Source organism: Fundulus heteroclitus, chromosome 18 (genome assembly GCF_011125445.2).
Source record: "Fundulus heteroclitus isolate FHET01 chromosome 18, MU-UCD_Fhet_4.1, whole genome shotgun sequence".
Taxonomy (NCBI): domain Eukaryota; kingdom Metazoa; phylum Chordata; class Actinopteri; order Cyprinodontiformes; family Fundulidae; genus Fundulus; species Fundulus heteroclitus.
Genome location: NC_046378.1, coordinates 28,019,010 through 28,038,212, shown reverse-complemented (window position 1 = coordinate 28,038,212; position 19,203 = coordinate 28,019,010). Strand labels below are relative to the sequence as shown.

At 36.6% G+C, this 19,203-nt stretch overlaps 1 protein-coding gene across 1 annotated transcript in view; it reads left to right on the top strand.

Annotated features, from left to right (window-relative positions):
- The window catches only part of dph1 (diphthamide biosynthesis 1), a 92,081-nt gene that overhangs the window by 2,783 nt on the left and 70,095 nt on the right, over positions 1–19,203 (top strand). Inside the window, exon 2 of the mRNA XM_036149522.1 lies at positions 1,833–1,982. Within this exon, the coding sequence (XP_036005415.1) occupies positions 1,833–1,982 (150 nt within the window). The remainder of the gene's footprint in view (positions 1–1,832; positions 1,983–19,203) is intronic.

Below are 19,203 nucleotides of genomic sequence, written 5' to 3'. Positions count from 1 at the left end.
AATCAAGAAATTAAACAACCAGAATTTAAGGAAACATAAATTGACATTTATATCTACACTTCAATTACACAGAATGGATGGCCCGTCCCCCTGCCTCTCAAGAAGGTATATTGAAATGTCTGAATAAAAATAAAACAAATCAACTGCTTGGTCTGTAACTTACTGAATAATCTCATTTCCTGATGTAACCTATCTCCATTAAACTCAGATTCAGCCAAATGCAGCAAAGTTGATTGGACGGTGCTTCACAGTACAGATGGACATTGATCCAAAACTTACTGCAAAAGCAACAAAGAGTTTTTTAAAGCAAAGAAGTGGAATATTCTGCAATGGCAAATCAATGACCACACCTCAACCCATTTGAGAATGCATTTAATTATCTTAAGACAAAACTTAAGGCAGAAAGACCCACAAACAAGCACCAAATGAAGACAGCTGCGATAAAGACCTGGCAAAGCATCACTATGGAGGATACCCAGCGTTTGATGGTGTCCAGGAGTTCCAGACTTTAGGTTTCTCAACAAAATACTGAAAAGTAACATTTTACTTAGGGTTATGTTTATTTGTCCAATTACTTTTGGCCTCCTGAAATGAGCGTTTATATAAAATAGCTATAATTGCTACATGTTTAATCATATATTTTTGTTCAACCTCTTGAATTAAATCTTAAAGTCTACACTTTTATTTCAAATTCAACATGGTAGCATGCAGAGCCCAAATCATGAAGATTGTATCACTGCCCAGTATTCCTGGGCCCAACTGTATTTATGTCAGTTTGTCATCCTTACTGACCAGATCCATACACAGTCTGGTGTAGATTTGTTATCCATCTCTGAAAATGTCTTTTGTCTGACCGGCCACAGGCGGCTCTTTGGTCCACTGTAACGTTGTTTTGTTGATGGTTTCTGCCTGAAGGTTTATTGGGTCATTTTTTTTAAGCATTAACTCACAAATCCATCACAGCATTCACTCCTATCGTATGTTTTCAAAATTTTCTTCTTTTTTTTTAATTTCGTGTTATATTTTTTGTTTTCAGCAGTAGTATGTTTTTCAGTTATTTGCTGAGTAACAATGAAAAAGTTTTTATTTATTTTTTATTTAGTCCTTTTTATTGTTTCAGCTGACAGCTTTCATGCTGGTTGTCAATCTTCTACAAATGCAGAGCGGGCTGTGTTTTTAAAAATCTTAACAATAATTCCTTATGCAATTCCATAAAAAACTGTGTTCTGTTCTTTAAAACTGTTCAAATAAAATGTTTTCACACTCATACAAAAAGATAAATTAATTATTTTTTTTCCAAAGATTGCAGATTCTATTTTAGTTCAGTTTTTTGAGGATAAACTACATTATAAATAAGTACCTGTCATAGTTCTTTTCCATTTCAGTTTATGATTCTATTAGTGATACAGTCTCCCTCTTAAAAAACAAAGAAAAACAATGGGTAATACAAAGCAATCTGTCTGTCATATACTTATTGTGGATATTTAGGCTTATACAATAAATATCAGTGAGTGAGGGAAGATAATTTGATGGCAGTAGATTTAAAAAGGTCTTTCTTTTATAAATTGTAACTGAAATCTTATCAGTGCCCATAATATGGTTTTGTTCAATTCTTCGCTGATTTCAATTAAACTCATCAGTCATTTGTGGGAATCTGGTTATTTCTCTCTAATCTGATCTTCCCTCATGACTGTATTTATGTTCTGCTGTTGAATGTGTAGATTATATTTGAGAAAACTGCCCTTTGAGTCTGTCAGATTTATTTCTTTTTTATTTTTCAACCTGTGTGTTTTTCATATTGGTAACGTCACAATAATCAATTTTCTCCCCAGTCCGGGGCCCACGCCGGGTAGCCAATCAAATTCCAGATGACATCCTCCAAGACCCTGAGCTACAGGAAGCAGTTAAGGTCCTTCCACCAAATTACAATTTTGAGATCCACAAGACTGTTTGGAGAGTGAGACAGGCAAAAGCAAAGAGAGGTGAGTCTTTCTGTAGACAATTGTTTCTTTTTTTTCTATATTTACACTTTTGACTGATGCAGACAAAGGGTTTGCTTTTAAGGGGAACGTATTGAATATTTATGACAGGTTTTGTTAAGCTTTTCAACCTGGCTAAACGTATTGTTGCAGTCCTTCAATAAACCATCAGGTTTGCACATATCTGCATACGCTTTTCTTTGAAGTTGCATTCTAATTCTGGACAGTGCCTAGTTTCAGCAATGCTTAAAAAAGTTAATGCTGCTGACTAAAAAACAGACTTTAAACTTGATTTACACTCGAGACTTGACTCTGACTTGAGATCTGTGGCTCGAGTCTGGTGAGTATTCTTAGTTTCATGTAATCAGGGAAGTAAGTTGATAAGTGTTGTGACTTTGAGTAAATGATTAATGTTGTCCCTTATCAGTTACATTAGTATATACAAAAGACTGGCTTTCATTTTAACTGTATGGTGGTTTGTTTCTTTTTGTTTTTTTGATAGTTTATGCCAGTAACAGTTAACAGCGGGTTCTAAATTAGTCTGTTCTTATTTAGTGACACCATTGAACAATCATTTACAGTAAGTAAGCCTGAGGCCTTGTCTAAATGACAATGAACACTGTAAATTTTTATAAACAGTTAAGAAAAAATGTGCATCCACTTGAGAGAATGCAGCACAACTGAAACGGTGTGTGTGTGTTTGATTTATTAACATAGACAGTAGGCAGAAAGTGGGTTAACAATGGATCATAACAAGCTGATAGTGTTTACTCTCATCATAATAACGATTAAAGATGTCTCTCAAATGGAACTCTTTATTAAATAGCTTTGGCTTATTTCAAAAGAAATAATTTCTGAATTTCTAAAAGAAAAAAAAAAAAAACTTCCGGTACTTCACAATAAAGGCATTTCCTGTTATAGTTGTTGACAAATTTGAAATAAAAAGAAAAAACTCACTACTTTGAGCTCTCTCATTTGTAATTTTTCATGTACATTGGAATCCGTGTACCATTTAGGCAGCTGCGATTAACTGGTGTGGATTGTAGTTAACGTTAATTTCCTGGTTTAATTATTCTGGAATTTGACAGCTGTTAACATATTTGTGCAATTTTTGGGGTCATATGAGTATTTATATTTTAATGGGGTAAATATAGCTGGTTATTTGGTAAATAACTCACAGCTGCTTAAAAGAGTTCTTTATTTTTGAGACGCTAAATTGGAAAAGGATACATATGCTAAATACTAATAATTAAATCAGGCAATTCAAAAACACCAGCCATTTTGTGTTTTAGGCAGACGAGATGGCAACAATTTAGATTTTAGTTGGTCTTGGGACAAAACACTTTAAACTAAATGAGCATCAATGAATGTTCAGATTATGTCCCATCATTTTGTATATCTGTTTTTGTTATGCACTCATTTCTCTGTAATGTTCACAAAATGTGTATATCTTAGAGGAGATACAAAACTGTTTTTTTTTTAAAAATCCTTCTCTGGATTATTACTCCCCCTGGGACATTTTCAGCTAAAAATTCCAGTTGCCATTAAGTATGAAAATATTTCATAAATATCTGTCATTAGATTTATATTACTGCATAGAGTTAGCAGACTTGTACATTTTGGCATATTTTTTAGACCATAAAGTATATCGGATTATAAAGTGCACTGTGAATTAAGATATCTCTGTGCATCTTTGTCCACACATAATCCGCACCGGATTGTAAGGCGCATTAAATATTCTTCCCGAGTGTGTAATATCACTCCGCCCCTCCGTGTACACAGCTCTCTCCTGAGAGGAAAAGCTATTCATCTGTTGGGAGGACAGACTGTTTGGACTACACTGCCCTGTTTCTAACATAAAGCCAAAATAAACTTAAGTTTTCTATTGAATTAACTTAATTAGTTCATTGTTGGTAGCGCTTACTCTGGGCGTGGGCTGGTTTAGATAAATGCACTCCTAGTTTCGACATTACAGTCAGGCAGCTCAGGGGTTCAATCAGGTAGTGACACAGTGTATCGTAATGCTCCGTATAACCATTGAGTGGAGCGACTTCATCGCTAACTAAAGTCGTACTTACACATTTTAACCGAGTTTTGAGCACTTTGTACCATATAAAATCAGTCGACAAGCGATAAACTTATATAAGATACACAGGATTACAAGGTGCACCATCAATTTTTGAGAATTTAAAGTTTTGGCATTTGACACAAACGGCTTCAGGTAAAATTGTTTGGAAAGCCATCCATAGTTGTGTATTTTGGCTTAACTTACATTGATTACTATACAGTTTCTCACCTACAAAACCTAATTTTATAATGGTTTTCTTGGCCTACAATGACAGTAAGATTAGATTTCTTGGGAATTGGCACAGGATAAATAGACAGGATAGATCTACTAAACAATTTAAGAAAAGTAGTATCTCTGAAGCGTATTTAAATATATTTTACCAACAATAACTGGATTGTGACTCCTTCTTTTGAAGATGGTTTAAGCTCTTTGTTGTTGTAATTTAACATAAAGGTTTTTTTGTGCTGTGCTCCCTCTTCTGGGTCACTAAAGTGAGACAAAATGCTTTTCACATGCACTTCTTGTCTACTGTGCCTTGGTGTCAGTTAACACTGAATTTGTAAATGGAACATGTTGGCCTTTTTTTGATCTTTAGAGTGATAGCACTCCCATAGGAATTACGCTTGTGTGTTATTGACAGCTTTTGAGGATTGCACTCACACTGAGTGAGATTGTTGTGATCTGAACAAATCTTGGGGCTGCTAGTGCCCCAAGATGTTTTTTCTTCTCACTGTCCATAGAGCAAGGTTTCTAGGCACTCAACTAAAGCATGGTGTTTTTTTCACATTTCCCTCTTTAAATATGTTTGAAAAAGAGACAATAAAAAACATATTCTGAAGACTATTTGTAAGTCCATTGTAAGAATGTTTAAAATGTTATGCACAAAAGTTAAATCTCTGAGAAAATATTACACACGTGCTTTGACAATATTAGACATGTTTTGTTAAAGGAGCTCTAAGTAAGATATTTACTGTACAATCAACCTAATGCCGGGCATACACTGTACAAGTTTCTGTCATTTTCGGGGTGATTCTTCAGTCGTGCCAGAATTTTTTTTGGATCGGGCCGAGTTTCAGCTTTATTGTGCGCCCTGCGTCGTGTAGTATACGGGGGGTTACGAGGGGCGATTCGCCTCTCACAACCACCTCCCGATCAGGAATCGGACGGTCGGTTGAAAATCAAACATGTTTGAAATTCAGTTGGCCCTCGTGAGTGATCGTGAGCAATCATGAGCGCATCGTGCTGTTGAAGCAGAGCTATGAGCCGATTTACCATGACCTCGCGCACTGCGCACGCGCAAACAAGGAAATTGTTGCACGAAACGGAAAAAAAATTAAAAAAATAGGAGCGGAGAGAAGCTTGATGGCGGTACGTGTTACATGGAGTCAAACTACGGAGGAGCAACTCGTAGAATTGGCAAGGCAGCACGTTATGTTTTAGTAAGCCTCATACTTAACAGTGAGCATCAACACTTCCACCTTTTTCTTCTTCTATTGTTGACATTTGGCTTCCGAGTAGACGAGTCCGAGTAGCGCCATCTCTCTATGAGGCTGATTCCGATGTGTGGTTTTTGAATGCACAGTGTAAGCAGTCAGGTCGCATCAGAGCGTTGGGCTGCACAGTGTAAGAACATATATCGTGAGCGGTGAACTTTTAAACCCTGCAGTTTGGTCGTACAGTTTGAGCTGTATATGAGTACCACGATTGAAAATATCGTACAGTGTATGCCCGACTTTAATCATTGTCATTTGTCACCCGGGATGGAAGTAACATTCCCCATAAACAATCAGTCCTCACCATCAACAGTGTCTGAGTTATGTTTTCTCCTTTCAAACCTAGATATACGGTCCAGAGCGACTTCAGTGCGGTGTGTATCCCGTGTTTACTTCCTGGTTCCTGAGCCAATCTTATGAGAGTTCCCAGGTTTCCCAGCACAGAGCGCAGCATTTGGCATTTTATCTTAGCAAAAGAGCAGCAGCCTGCAAACATGGAAACCAGTAAGAGAAACGGACCAGAAATGGAACAGAATACAACATCATATACCTGTCCTGTGGAAGTAAAAATTAAAAACACCAACACACCTTTTAAAAACGGCATATTAGATTGTTGTGATTGGCAAGCTGTTGTACCGATTTGGACCACAAGGCGTCAGTATTACTTATAGCTCCTTTAACAGGTTATACTCTTTTTTTCCTGCTTTCTATCCTCTTTTGCCTAAACTGTAATTTCTGCAGCATATTGATAGAAAAGTCTGAATATTGCAGTAAAATGTATTTACCTAAAAACTACGAAAAGAATATAAACCTTTCAGTCTGGAAAAGTATGGGATTCTAAAACAGATCATGTTGAAAAAAGCTCATATAAACAGATCTCTCTTCAATGTTTCATGTTAAAGATTTTCTGCATGTCTCTGTAACCTAAATGTAAAAGAAAGATTATGTGTTTTTGTCTACCTGTAAATAGGTGTTCAGTGTTTCCCCTAGAAATTCTGTCTTGGGAGGAGGGGGCTTTCTCCCACTTAGCTTTCCATTAATATCCCAAAATACAGCTTTATATGAGTGGCCATCTTCTGTGTCTCTTAACTTATCTCTTATTTATCCATCTTTCTGACTCTCTTTTTATGTTTCTGTCTCTATTGTGTAAATGTATACATGGTTATAATTTGAAGGCTACCTGCCTTTTTTCCTTCCTACTTCGTGATTGAATTAAAATCTCTTCAGAATCTAGATCTGCCAGAGTTTATAATATTTTTGACTTTATTACGTAAAGTCATAATCAAATTTTAATTTATTACATTTGGGTTAAGTTTTTGATCCATTCAAGGGGTCTATCCAGCAACAAAAAGGCATTTTCCAAGAATAAAGCAGCCATCTTATTTCATTGATGGAGTTTGTTTCCAACAGTCACTCACTTTTGGTGATTTGCGACAATCAAAGCAAACTGCATTTTTGTAGGACATCTGTAAATTATAACAGAGCTTTTTTGTTGAGAACGTGCTGCATTGAGCGTTAATCCTTATAATAATTCCATATGTGATCATCCTCATATTTGTTTCAGGTAAATGTTCTCAGTATATTGGAGTAATCAGGGCACCTGTGAAATAAACAAATGCGTCGTTTTTCAGTTGTAACACAACAGAAAAAAAAGGACACATTTATTCCGTTGGATCCCAGGGATAATTCTTGATCGAAAAAGCATTTCTCTTTAATGAATCCCCCATGTTCCTCCATCAGAACAGACTCCACCGACGTCTTCGCAGCCAGTAGACACTCAGCTCTCCCAACTCGGTGGGAGCTTTTAGTGCAGCCATCCTCAGAAATTGGGCCCGTTTACAAAGGGCAGAAACATTTTCCAAGGCAGGTAAAAAGATGCTGTGACTCTTGAACGCTCTCTGTCTTCTGGCTCGTGTGTGAGTTTACCTGCTTGCGAATGCAGGTGACTTTGAGTAAAAGAGCAACAACTTAGTTTAGGAGAAACATTAAAGGCGGCTCCACACTTGCTTGTACTGTGCATAAAGCTGACTCTCTGCGGACATTTTAAACTTCATAGTTGAGCGTACTTATTGGCTATTTCTTGTGAAAAATTCCTACATTTCCCGCAGCAGGCACCCACCACACACCTGTCAGTCCGTGGTGCAGAGAGGCTGCAGGTGCTTGCAAGTCGCATCTGCCTTGGAGACTTCTTCCCACTGAGCAGTTTATAGTGTGATGTTGCGTACGCGCTCGTAAAATTGAGCTCTACACCTACTTGTCCACGGACTCATGTCCGCCTTATTATGTGCGAATTATAGATACTGAAATTGCTCAGGATGCGATCTGACACTGTTTAGAAAGGTTAATTTTTTATAAAATCAATTGTGAACACACACAGACTTATAATAATTTACTATGATGCCCTGATCTTCTAGGGGGCAATTTTGTTTGTGGGCTGGGCTCCGAAAAATACTGTATTCCCAATAAAAGGTTAAAAAACAAAACAACTGGACTTCTTTTCCAGTTGTTTTGCTCTTAATTGCTTTATATTCTTTGTTGGTTCCTATTTGCTGAATCATAACAAACCCATGTCCTGAAGTTTTTCCTTAACTAAAACAAAATCCTGGGCCAGGCTGTGAGCCGCATATTTTGGTACCTTCTCTTTTTATGGCTCGTTTTTTCCACTTTCTGCTACCATACAGCACTCCATGTATGTTTTGACTCCTACAAATGCTTGCTTTTTCAGTTCATGATGGCATTTTTTAATAGCTGCCCTCACCCTGAGGAAAACAAAATATTTTTGCCAATATAAATAACACGTGGTCCTTCTGTCTCTTATTGGCATGGGTATAATTATACATGCCAATAGCATTGCATCATATTTATTTATTTTTAAAGAAATCCCTGTTGGCCATTGTGTGTTTTACTGTTTGCTGCTGGCTGTTTTTTGTTTTTGTTTTTTGTAGTAATAGGATGCTTTTTATCTGTGCTCATCCCCTCTCTCTGAAGTCAGAGCATAACTCACCTTGTGACCCTTGTCCCTCTTTGTTCCTTTTTGTACCCACCTGTTTCTTTGTCATCCTTTGAACTTCTCTTGAGTTTCCCACAATTTGTTTGAAATGGAGTACTGAAGAACAACACAGAACATAATTCAATACCGGGATAACTTTCTGTGACTGTTGAAGATGTTGTTTATGCTGGGAAATTAAAAAAATATCTCAAAAAGGTTTTCTGTCTTCAGTGTCATTTGCCATTTGTTTAGCTTTTAAAATTTACAGATTTAGCACTAGTGGTAACAAATATTACTAAGCAATGTTTTGACTGGGAAAGGAAGTAAAGCCAGCTACACAATTTAGTTTTCTTTACAATGCTTTTGATTAGCTCCAGCCAGCTGCCGTTTTCCTTCTTGATTCCTAAAGCAAAAGTAAAAGATCGACTTATTCTTTCACACACCATAACTTCATAATTTTGTAATTTCATAATTTATTAGTCGTTTTAATTTACATTTCTTTAAAAAATATTATGTATACCCTTCTTAATAAATGAATAAATCTTGATTATTACTTCAATAAACTCTTATAATTGCTGACCAGCATTTTGTGTATTTCTACTGGTACTTTGAAGATTCTTATTTGATAATGGCCTCTGTGTTTTTGTTTAAAGATACATTTTTTTTAAAAGATTATTACAATTTTCAGCAATAACACATACACACAAACAAACACATACAGGTATTTAGCCCATAAACATAATCATGCTCAGGAATCCAAGTCAGGTGTTAGCTGCCCCAGCCCCTACCCACATTTGCGAGACATTTTGTTGTAACAGAAGCCACCCGTAGCGTACTGAATTAAACAGACTCCTAGTGAAGCAAATCGAAGTGCCACTATGGAAAAACAGGCATAAATGAAGCATGTATGTCCCCCTTGTAGCATTTGCGATTATTTGTATTAATAATGGTATATTCCTGACAGTTAATTGGAAACGAATACAGTTCATACCCAAGAAAACACAGCTGATTAAATCCCTGAAATCTTAAGGATCTAATTTAAGTGCCAAATTAGAAGGCAAATGGACCTTTTCTCATGTGTTTGAAAGTCCAGTCCAGCCCACACCAGGGTTAAGTATCTGTTCACCATCATAGCCATTCAACATCTGTTGAAGCTGCCAACTTTGAAGGGCTGGAAATGGCAGTAACAACATACAGCCTTCAGTGACTTTTGGCCTGCAAGAACTGCTCACCAAAGCCACCATTATTGAAAATTGCACACCTGTGTGTAATTTCTCCCACAACAGGAAGTCAAAAAGAGCATCCACTGCAATAAGAGTCAACATACTGGAGATGTTTTCCTCCATTTATTTTTTTCTCTAGTGTGGCAAGGCCTCTGGGCGATGCCACATCCACTGTAGCTGACATGGTGAATATTTTCTGCTACAGTGGTAGCTGTTGTGTTAACATTAATGTCAATGCTGGGATCCATGGTTTCCTTACAAGGTGTTTCATTGTAATTACACTGTCAATGTTATTGGCATTCATTTGACCTGCCAGTAGTTGCATTTGTGGTGAAATTCTTTAAGGTATTTGAACAAGCTAGAAACAAATGCCACTGTCGTTTTCATTGTGAACGTTTATAAGAAGGATTTTTAGAATGTACTCTGGGGAAATAAAAAAATAAAGACAGTTTGACTGCAGCAATACTTTTAGTGCTTAGTGTAGACCACTGGCAAAGCTTTTAGGATATTAATGCCAAACCAGCTACGAAGGATGCTGGTGGAAACATTGTTTCAGGTTCCCATTTTTCCCTTTAGGAACTGAAAAGTATTGGTTTCTGATTCAAAATCAAATTTAGGAATTTTAGCACATACTTTGACTTCTTGCTGTAAGTTGAATTATATCCTTATCATTTGAAGACTTCATTTGTATTTACTCAGGTTATCTAGTATTATTATTTGTTTAAGGATTGAAACATTAATGTACCATAAACAGAAAAAAACAATCTGTATGTGCCAGGATAATACATACGCATGGCACTAGATGTTTGTTCTTTTTTATGCTGAACTCTTATGTAAGATTAGATTAGTTTTGTAATAAATTGCAATAAGGGGTGAAACATTTACTGATTTAATGTCACTTCGATTTACTTTTTTTAAACCATTTTTTTGAAGTTTACTTTAGAAGTTGGGGGTTTATGTCAATTTCCATGTTAATGCTGCATTTAGTTTAGTTTTTTATATTTAAGATTTCAGAGCATTATAAGTCTATTGCGTTGACCTACCTGATATTGGATTTACTAAGGTATAAACCCTTCCTATTCCTTTACTTGCCTGCTTCTGTGTATAAACTTCTGTTTGGAAACTTGGTAATCCCCAGGCTTTGTCCTTTCAGTCTGCTGTCTGCTCATAAATAGTTTTCTTTCCAATCTTCTCTTAGTTTACCTGTTGTTTTTGATTGTTATCATAATCCGACATGTAGCTTTCTAATCTCCTCAACAGGTATCAGAGCTACAACAAAAGATTGGCAAAACCTGTTGACGATCTCCTGATAATCCTCGTTGAAGCTAAAACTTTTACAACAGCGGTCCAAATTAAGTGGCATGTCAATACAAGAAGAAAACGTCATCACTTCCTTTTTGTGTTTATAGTATAAATGCATTCACACATCTGGTCAATAATAGTTAGAAATACAGTTATTTATTTGTAGAGGCAAGTCTTATATGGTTGGCCATTATTGGGCAAAAATGTCTCTCTAAAGTCAAAAGCATTTATAAAGCTTACTTCTAAGCTTTAAACTTGCACTCTTACTTCTAGCATCTGACTCACCACTCACAGGAACCAGCAGATGGAGAAAGCTTTTTATTTTCTGTCAGCTATGGCAGAGGTGTGCTCTCAAATCCTTCTCTGTTAATAAACTTGCCCTTTTCCATGTAATGACCCGTCTCTCTGTCTGCATGAGAGCTGGGTGATCCCTTAACCTTTCATCTGTAAGAAGCACTCCTGCTACCTCTCTTTGTTTTGCTCCATCTATCACTCCATCATGTGCACATCACACTTCAGCCTCCTTGGCCTATTGTCTGTTCCATCTTTTATTATTTCATGTTGTTGGGCACTGAAGTCCTGGAATTGTTTCTGGCCAAGTCATGGAAAAACTTTTTTGTGTACTGAATTCTGCAACTTCAAACCAAATGTTATCACAAGACACTGATAGATTTATAGTAAAAACATGTGACCGAATTTATTGGCAAGTCACAGCTGCCTTGGAGACTTCTTCCCACTGTGCATTTTATAGTATGATGTTGCATACGCACTTGTAATATTAAGATCTGCACGTACTTGTCCGCAAACTCATGTCCTCCTTATTATGAGCAAACTATAGATACTGAAATAGCTCAGGATGGGATCTGGCACTGTTTAGAAAGGTTAATTTTTATAAAATTAATCGTCATTGTTGACTGAAGTAAAGATTTTGATGCAAAGGTGCTCACACTATGTTACAAAATAGATGACAGATATCATATGAAAACCAGCATGCAGGGTGTGTTTTTCAGAATAACATCAATAAATAACAAATGTAGCTCTTTGTTTCAGTTATTCCATGTATATATATGCACACATATGTACACACACACACAGTAGGTATCTAACACATTTTGATCTTTTCCGACCAATCTGTCTGTATGATTGCTTTGAAATTGACTCTTTGTAAAGTGCCTTGAGATTACTTGTTGTTAATTGACGCTAAATAAATAATATTTAATTGAATTGATTCTTAAAAGTAAATACAGTAGAAAACAGAAGTTTACATGCACCATATAAAAAACGTTTTTTTTCCTCACTGTCAGGCATGCAATCTGAATAAACCTTTCCTGTCTTAGGTCTGTTAGATTACCAAAATTATTTCTATTTTCTTGATGCCTGGATATTGAGAGGGATAATATGTTTAGACACTGTTTTATTACTTTCTTGAAGATCAGAAGTGTCTTGTTAATATTTGGTACCCTTGCCTTTAAACTGTATGAGGAGCAAATGTCTTGTATATCATTCTACAAGCTTCTCACAAACGTTGGCAGGATCTTTTGCCCATTCCTCCTGACAGAACTGATGTAGCTAAGCCACGTCTGTAGGCTGTAGGCCTTACTCACGCACACATTTTCAGCTCTGCCCATACATTTTCAATGGAACTGAGATTAGGGCTTTGTGATAGCTGCTTCAAAACATTAACTTTGTTATCCGTAGGCCACGTTGTAACCAGTTTGTTAGTATGCCCCGGGTCATTGTCCACTTGGAAGACCCATTTGCACCCAAGTTTCAACTGTCTTACTGATGTCTAAAGATGTTGCTTCAGAATTTCCGCATAAGGCTTTTTTTTCTCATGATGCCCTCTGTTTTGCGAAGTGCACCAATCCCACCTGCAGCAAAACAATCCCACTGCATGATGCTGCCAACCCCTGTATTCCACATTTAGGATGGTGTTCTTAGGCTTGAAAGCTTCCCCCTTGTTTCTCCAGATATAACAGTGGTTATTTTTGCCAAATAGTTAAATTTTTGTTTCGTCAGACGACAAGACATTTCTCCAAAAATGTATTTCCTTGTCCCTGTGTGCATTTGCAAACTGTAATCTGTCTTTTATGTGTTTCCTTTGGAATAATGGCTTCTTCCAGACAGAGTAGCCTTTCAGCCCATGTTGGTGACGTTCTTGTTTCACTGTGGATAATGACACACACATACCAGCTGCAGCCAGGATTTTGCTTTTGCTCGTGGGTTGGTATACACTTTTCCGACCAAATCGCATTCATCTCTGGGACACAAAACCCGTCTCCATGTGCAAGTCAACAATTCTCTTCCCGATACCTTGACTGATTTCTTTATACTTTGCCTCTTTGTGTAACATAATGGGAGAGTGTTTCAGGTGTGCCTTTAAAACATCCACTGGTGTGTCTCAAACCAACTCAGATGTTGTCGATAAACTCAGATGTTGTCGATAAACCCATCATCATCTGGGCATTCTCAAATTGTTTAAAGGCATAGTGATCTTAATGTATGTAAACTTCTGAATATGAAGAAAGTAATAAATTACTGTAAGCAATAATCGTCTCATTACTCTGGCATTCAGCAAGTAGAAGTAATCTTGGTAATTCTAACAAACAATCAGGAAAGGTTATTCAGATTTCATGTCTGACAGTGAGAAAAAAACAAACTTATGTTTCTTTTTATATAGTTTATGTAAACTTCTGGTTTCAACTGTATATTTCCAAAGGTGCAAATGACATTACATTCTCACCAGATATTGGTAACAATCCATCTAGTCCACTTATGCAAAGAAATTAAACTATAGATGTACATGAATTGTGTGTAATTAAATGGGCTGACACTGAGGGAAAGAAGGCACTTAACATGCTTTGTGAAATTTATTTGTTTACTTTGTACAAAAATCTTTGTTGGTGATAACTTGCACAAGATCCATCTGTTTGGAGAAACTTGTCACATGCATTTCCCAGGTGTGATTTTGACCAATTCTTTCACACAGACTTCAAATCCCAAAGCTTCTGTAGGCTCCTTCTCTGAACTCTGAGCGTTAGTTCTTGGGCACCAGCTGTTCATTGCTTGTGATAAGCCACTCCTGAAGCAGAGACAACATCAAAAGCGTCTGACTTGGGCTAAGGAAAAAAATGGACAGTGGACGGAAATTCTTTTTTCAAATGGAAGTAAAGTTTGCATTTAATTTAAAAAAATCAAGGTCCTGGAGTCTGGAGGAAGAGTGGAGAGGCACAGAATACTGGTACCTTTCAGTCCAATGTGAAGTATCTATGGTTAGTGATGATTTGGGGAGCCATGCCATCTGCTGTTATTGGTCCACTGTGTTTTATTATGTCCAAGGCTGGCACAACCATATTCCAGACATTTTTAAAATACTTAGTTCTTCCAACTGGTTTCATTTCCAGCAGGACTTGGTCCCTGCGCACACTGCCAAATGTACCAATACTTGGTTTAATGACCATGGTATTACTGTACTTGACTACAGTATGCTGGCCTGACCCAAACACCATAGAGAACATGTGAGGTATTGTCAAGTGGAAGATGAGGGACAACATACCCAATAATGCATACAAGCTAAATATTGCATCACAGCAACCTGAGTGCTCTTAGCATTTCAGCAATGCTACTAAAGATTACCTTCATGACACAATGCATTGACACTGTAACTCATGCAAAATGAGCCCTGATCAAGTACTGAGTGCCTCTTCTTGGGTACAGTGTAGTTTTATTAAGAAGATGATTTGAGATTTTCATTAGCTTTGAGCCATCATCAATAACAAACGTAAATGCTTAATATATACCCCAATATGTAATTAACCTATATAAGTTCTACTCTTACAAATTAATTAAATAAATTAACTTTTCAATGTCAGTTTATTTAAATGCACCTCCATAATAAACATGATATGCTAATAGAAGATATTGCCAATGTAATACAATTTAATATCACCACTAATAGAAGTGATAAAAAAAAACTAATTTACCATAAAAAAACTTTCAAATGTCAGTCTTAAAACTTTCGGCCCCAGCATTTTATGAGATGTAGAGTGCAGGTGTTTTTTAAAAAAAAAGCAAATCTAGCACATTGACCTCTGTGACCTTATAATAGCCATTTTTTTATTAGGAGCATATAAGGGAAATATTGTTCAAAGCATCCAAAACTGGCAAAAATATATCCCTTTCAATTATATAATAAAGCTTGAGAAATATCTGAAATGCAGAATAATTAAAAAAATTAAAAGGTGTAAAACATCCTCCAGCAACATTTATTCTCCTGACTCTCAAATTTGCCTTCTTGTTGTTGTCCAGTTAATTCACATCTGATTTCCTGCCTTTTCTTCCTTTGAGGATTACAAATGACTTTATCAGTGTGTTTGTAGTCTCTGAGAACAAGATTCAATCATTTTTAGCTAATGTAGACAGAAAAAGATTAATATCACTAAATGTAACTAATCTGTTTATGGAAAAATACTAACATATCTGTCAAGAAGTTCCCAAAGGAAATTACTGCACTGTTCTAATGATGAATATATATAGGAGGAAAATGTACATTACATTTGTCTAAAGATTAAGGTCTAGCTTGCAGCATGTTGTTAGAGCCGAGATATCATCCTTAGCATTTTTAAACATCCTCAGCATTTTTAAACATATTTCTTTTACATGTTTTGCTGATTATATCTGTAACTGCTGTCATTTTACAAACTAGCTTCTTCTGTAATCGTATAACAACATAACATCTCTGGCTATATAAGGTTCATTTTCATTTTATTTATTATTTACTATGACTTAATGACTGTGTTAATTTTAAAAATTGGGTTCATCATTTCTCCAAATAGAAATTCTAACCTCAATTTTAACTGATGACTAATGTTCTTTAATCAGAGGTGTGCCAATCAGGCTTTGACTTGCTGATACATTTTCCCGTATTATTTTTCTTTTGAGGTCAGATTGGAAAATTCTCATTTTGTCCAATTGCCATTTTTCTTTCAAACACCTGACACATAAATACCAGCAAAATTGTGCAGTGATTTTCACATAAATTTGGTTTAAGCATGCAGTTTTTCAAACTTGACAAGCTAGATAATGTGTAGCACTCTATGTTCTACACATAATCTATCTGGGTCTGCTTCCATCGATTCGGTTTGTGGAAAGGTAGGACACTCATCAGAACTTTCCGAGTTGATTGGATGAAGTGACCCCTAGTGCCCGCCTACCAAAGTTGGTTTTAGCCAATCACGGTATCAAATGAAAATGTAAGCAGCTTTTTTTTTTTCAGTTTTAATATTGTGATACCTAACACGAGGAATAGGTGGTGCTACTTTAGTTTCCATTTTTTTAACCAAATTCTTCTCCAAACTACTGAATTTGCAATTTTTTTAAAGGTGCATAGCCACGTTACTTGACTTTTTAAAAATGTATACGTCAGTAACTCAGTCTGGTTGCATACAATGTTTTTATGAAAGGCTATCATGTCCTGCTTGCGCATTAGTTATTATTTTGCCATTTTACGCTTCATTTTTGCGTAAAAATAGAGCCCTCCGTGTTTATCTATACTAACAACGGAAGTGTGACACTGTGTGTGTGCAGCAGGGGATAAACAAGGAAGCAGCTAAAGGTTATTAGCATCTCCCAGCAAATTGTGGAAACCATGGAAAAAGTTCCAAGATCGAGAAGAAAGAAAAAATGCAAACAATATATATGATTCCAAGAGGGAAAAGACTGGAATAGTGCTGGGAATACAGCATGAATGTTGGTGTTCAATGAAGCAGAAGCTAAAGCTGCCGAGGCTCAGATGTGACGGCAAAGTTGCTTGACGTGAGTAAACGTCCTTATTAATACTGTGAAAATAATAATAGCAATGCTCTTCTTAGCCTCGTCTTAAGTACAAACATTATAAATAGATTGATTCATTGATTAGCTCTTACCTCAATGCTGTGTCCCAGTTTCCATTTATGAATGGGAATTTTATTTATTTTATTTCTCTGATATGAGGCTCTTACAGTTGCTGTAAAAAGATTTATTTAAATAATAACGGCTGGTCTTTGATCATGCCAAGCTGCCACTTTATCGCGAGGCATTGCGAAAGGGTCAGGCTCGGTTGAACATTTAGTAGTACTTTATTAGTCACCATGTGTTTTTCTGATAGCTATGCGGTACTGCGGGTGGATGGCACTATGTCTGTTTATATCTGCTCATCGCGCCTTATGAGGTGGTTATTTTTACGCTCAAAAAGACAATCAAAACACTATCTGGACCGATTGCTTGGAGTGTATAGGGCCTTATTTGACCATAATCAGCTGCATTTTGGTCTTTTTGGTATAGGCATATAACATAGCTATATACCTTTTTAAGGGAGGGACAATTGTAGTGCCCTTGTTTCAGCTTGCTAACTGGCAGTGTGCAGCAATAGATAGGGAAGTAAGAGCTCTGCATTACTCTGTCACTCAATCATTTTCATAAAAGATTGATACCATTAATTAGTCCCTGCCTAATCTGTAGTACAATACCACTGGAGACTGGGTCTCTTATTTCTTTATTTAATTAGCGTGTCACACATAAATGCAACCACACCGATCCCAAGTCAGAACGGAGGAATCAGCCAGTTTTCTTCACTGGCTGATTGACTGATGAATAGATACCTTTATGTGATGTTAGCATTGTGACAAAGTAGATCAGTTTTCCTAACCCAAAGTAAATTACTTTGATTACTTTTTGTAATATACTGTACTAGTTTGAGCACATTATATCTATCATAAACATGAGGTCTTAATGGCCGCAAATAATTAAAACATAAAAGCAAGCACTGTCATAGAAAACTACAAACTTAAGGTAAAGCATCGAAGATAATTATCTTTAAAAAGCACCTATAAGCAATTTTAAACATGGCACTTTTTATTCTTGCTGTATTTCCTTAATATTATCCCCCTCTGCTTTAAGTACAGCGGCTCCTCTGCATTGAAAGGAATTAGCTCAGTTGGTTCAGGCGTCTGATCAGAATGTCTCCTGGGTGCATACTCAGAACCCGCTTGAGAGACCATGTATCCCTTCTAACCTGGGATCCCCCAGAATAAGCTGAAATGTTTGGGTGGATGCACTAATGTATTGACACCATTGCCTCTGTGATGCCATGGTCTCTTGTTTTAGGAAGCTTGTAGAATGTGCAAAACATACTTACTGAGGAGATTGGATGTTGATGAGTTTGGAGATAGCATGTTAAGATCCATTGAGATATTTTTGTAAACTATGTCCTTCCCTTCAAAGTAATATATAAAATTTGGTGTAAAAATGTGTGTTCCTCTTTATCACTGAGGAGTTGATATTGACAAAAACTGCAAATTGCCATGTTAGACCAATAATGTTGGTGTTGAGTTACACTGTTTAAAAAAGTCAGGGACCTACCACAACTGTTAGCTGCTATTGTTTTCCATTGAGAAAACCAACTAGGGCTGAAAATGCTCAGTTTGCACAGGTTATCACCAACTAGATGTTTTCAGAAGTCAACCAGCTGCCTTTTACATTTCTCGCATTTCTCATTCTTAAGAAGTTTCCTTTGCCAAAGCTCCCACATGTTTTTGAGCGAATGTAGTTCAGATCCCTTGTGTGTACTGAGCTGACTCAGTTCTTATTACTTAGGGTGTGATAGAAAACATGTGAAATATCTTTATCCAGTTCATTTCTTCTTTGATATACTTTTTTGAGGGTGAGAATTTTTCATTCAAAGCTGGTTTGTGTGTTTACATTAGTAGCAGTCATTTGTCTTTGAAGGAATATGCATAAAGGAAAGGGGTCCCTGATTGCAGGCAGGGTGCAGTAGAGATGATAGGCAAACTGTGCTTCCGGGCACTTCTACTTGTGTTATTAAAAAGAAATAAAATAATGCATGCCTGTCTCCTACAGTCTGAGAGAAAGTCTGTTTACTAAACTCTAACATTAGGTTTTACTTCTGAATTTTTCAGCTCACGTGTCAGTAAATCATTTGACCTTGTATTGTTGGGATCACCAGGATCAGAAGGCCAAGAGAAACTCAATTCGTTGCTTGACTTTTGGGGTAGAATGACTCAGAGCTACGTATGATGCTAGTAGCAAGTGGTAAACTGCAGAAGTGGAGCCATTGTAAATTATTTTTGGACTTTCCAGCAGCACAGAATTA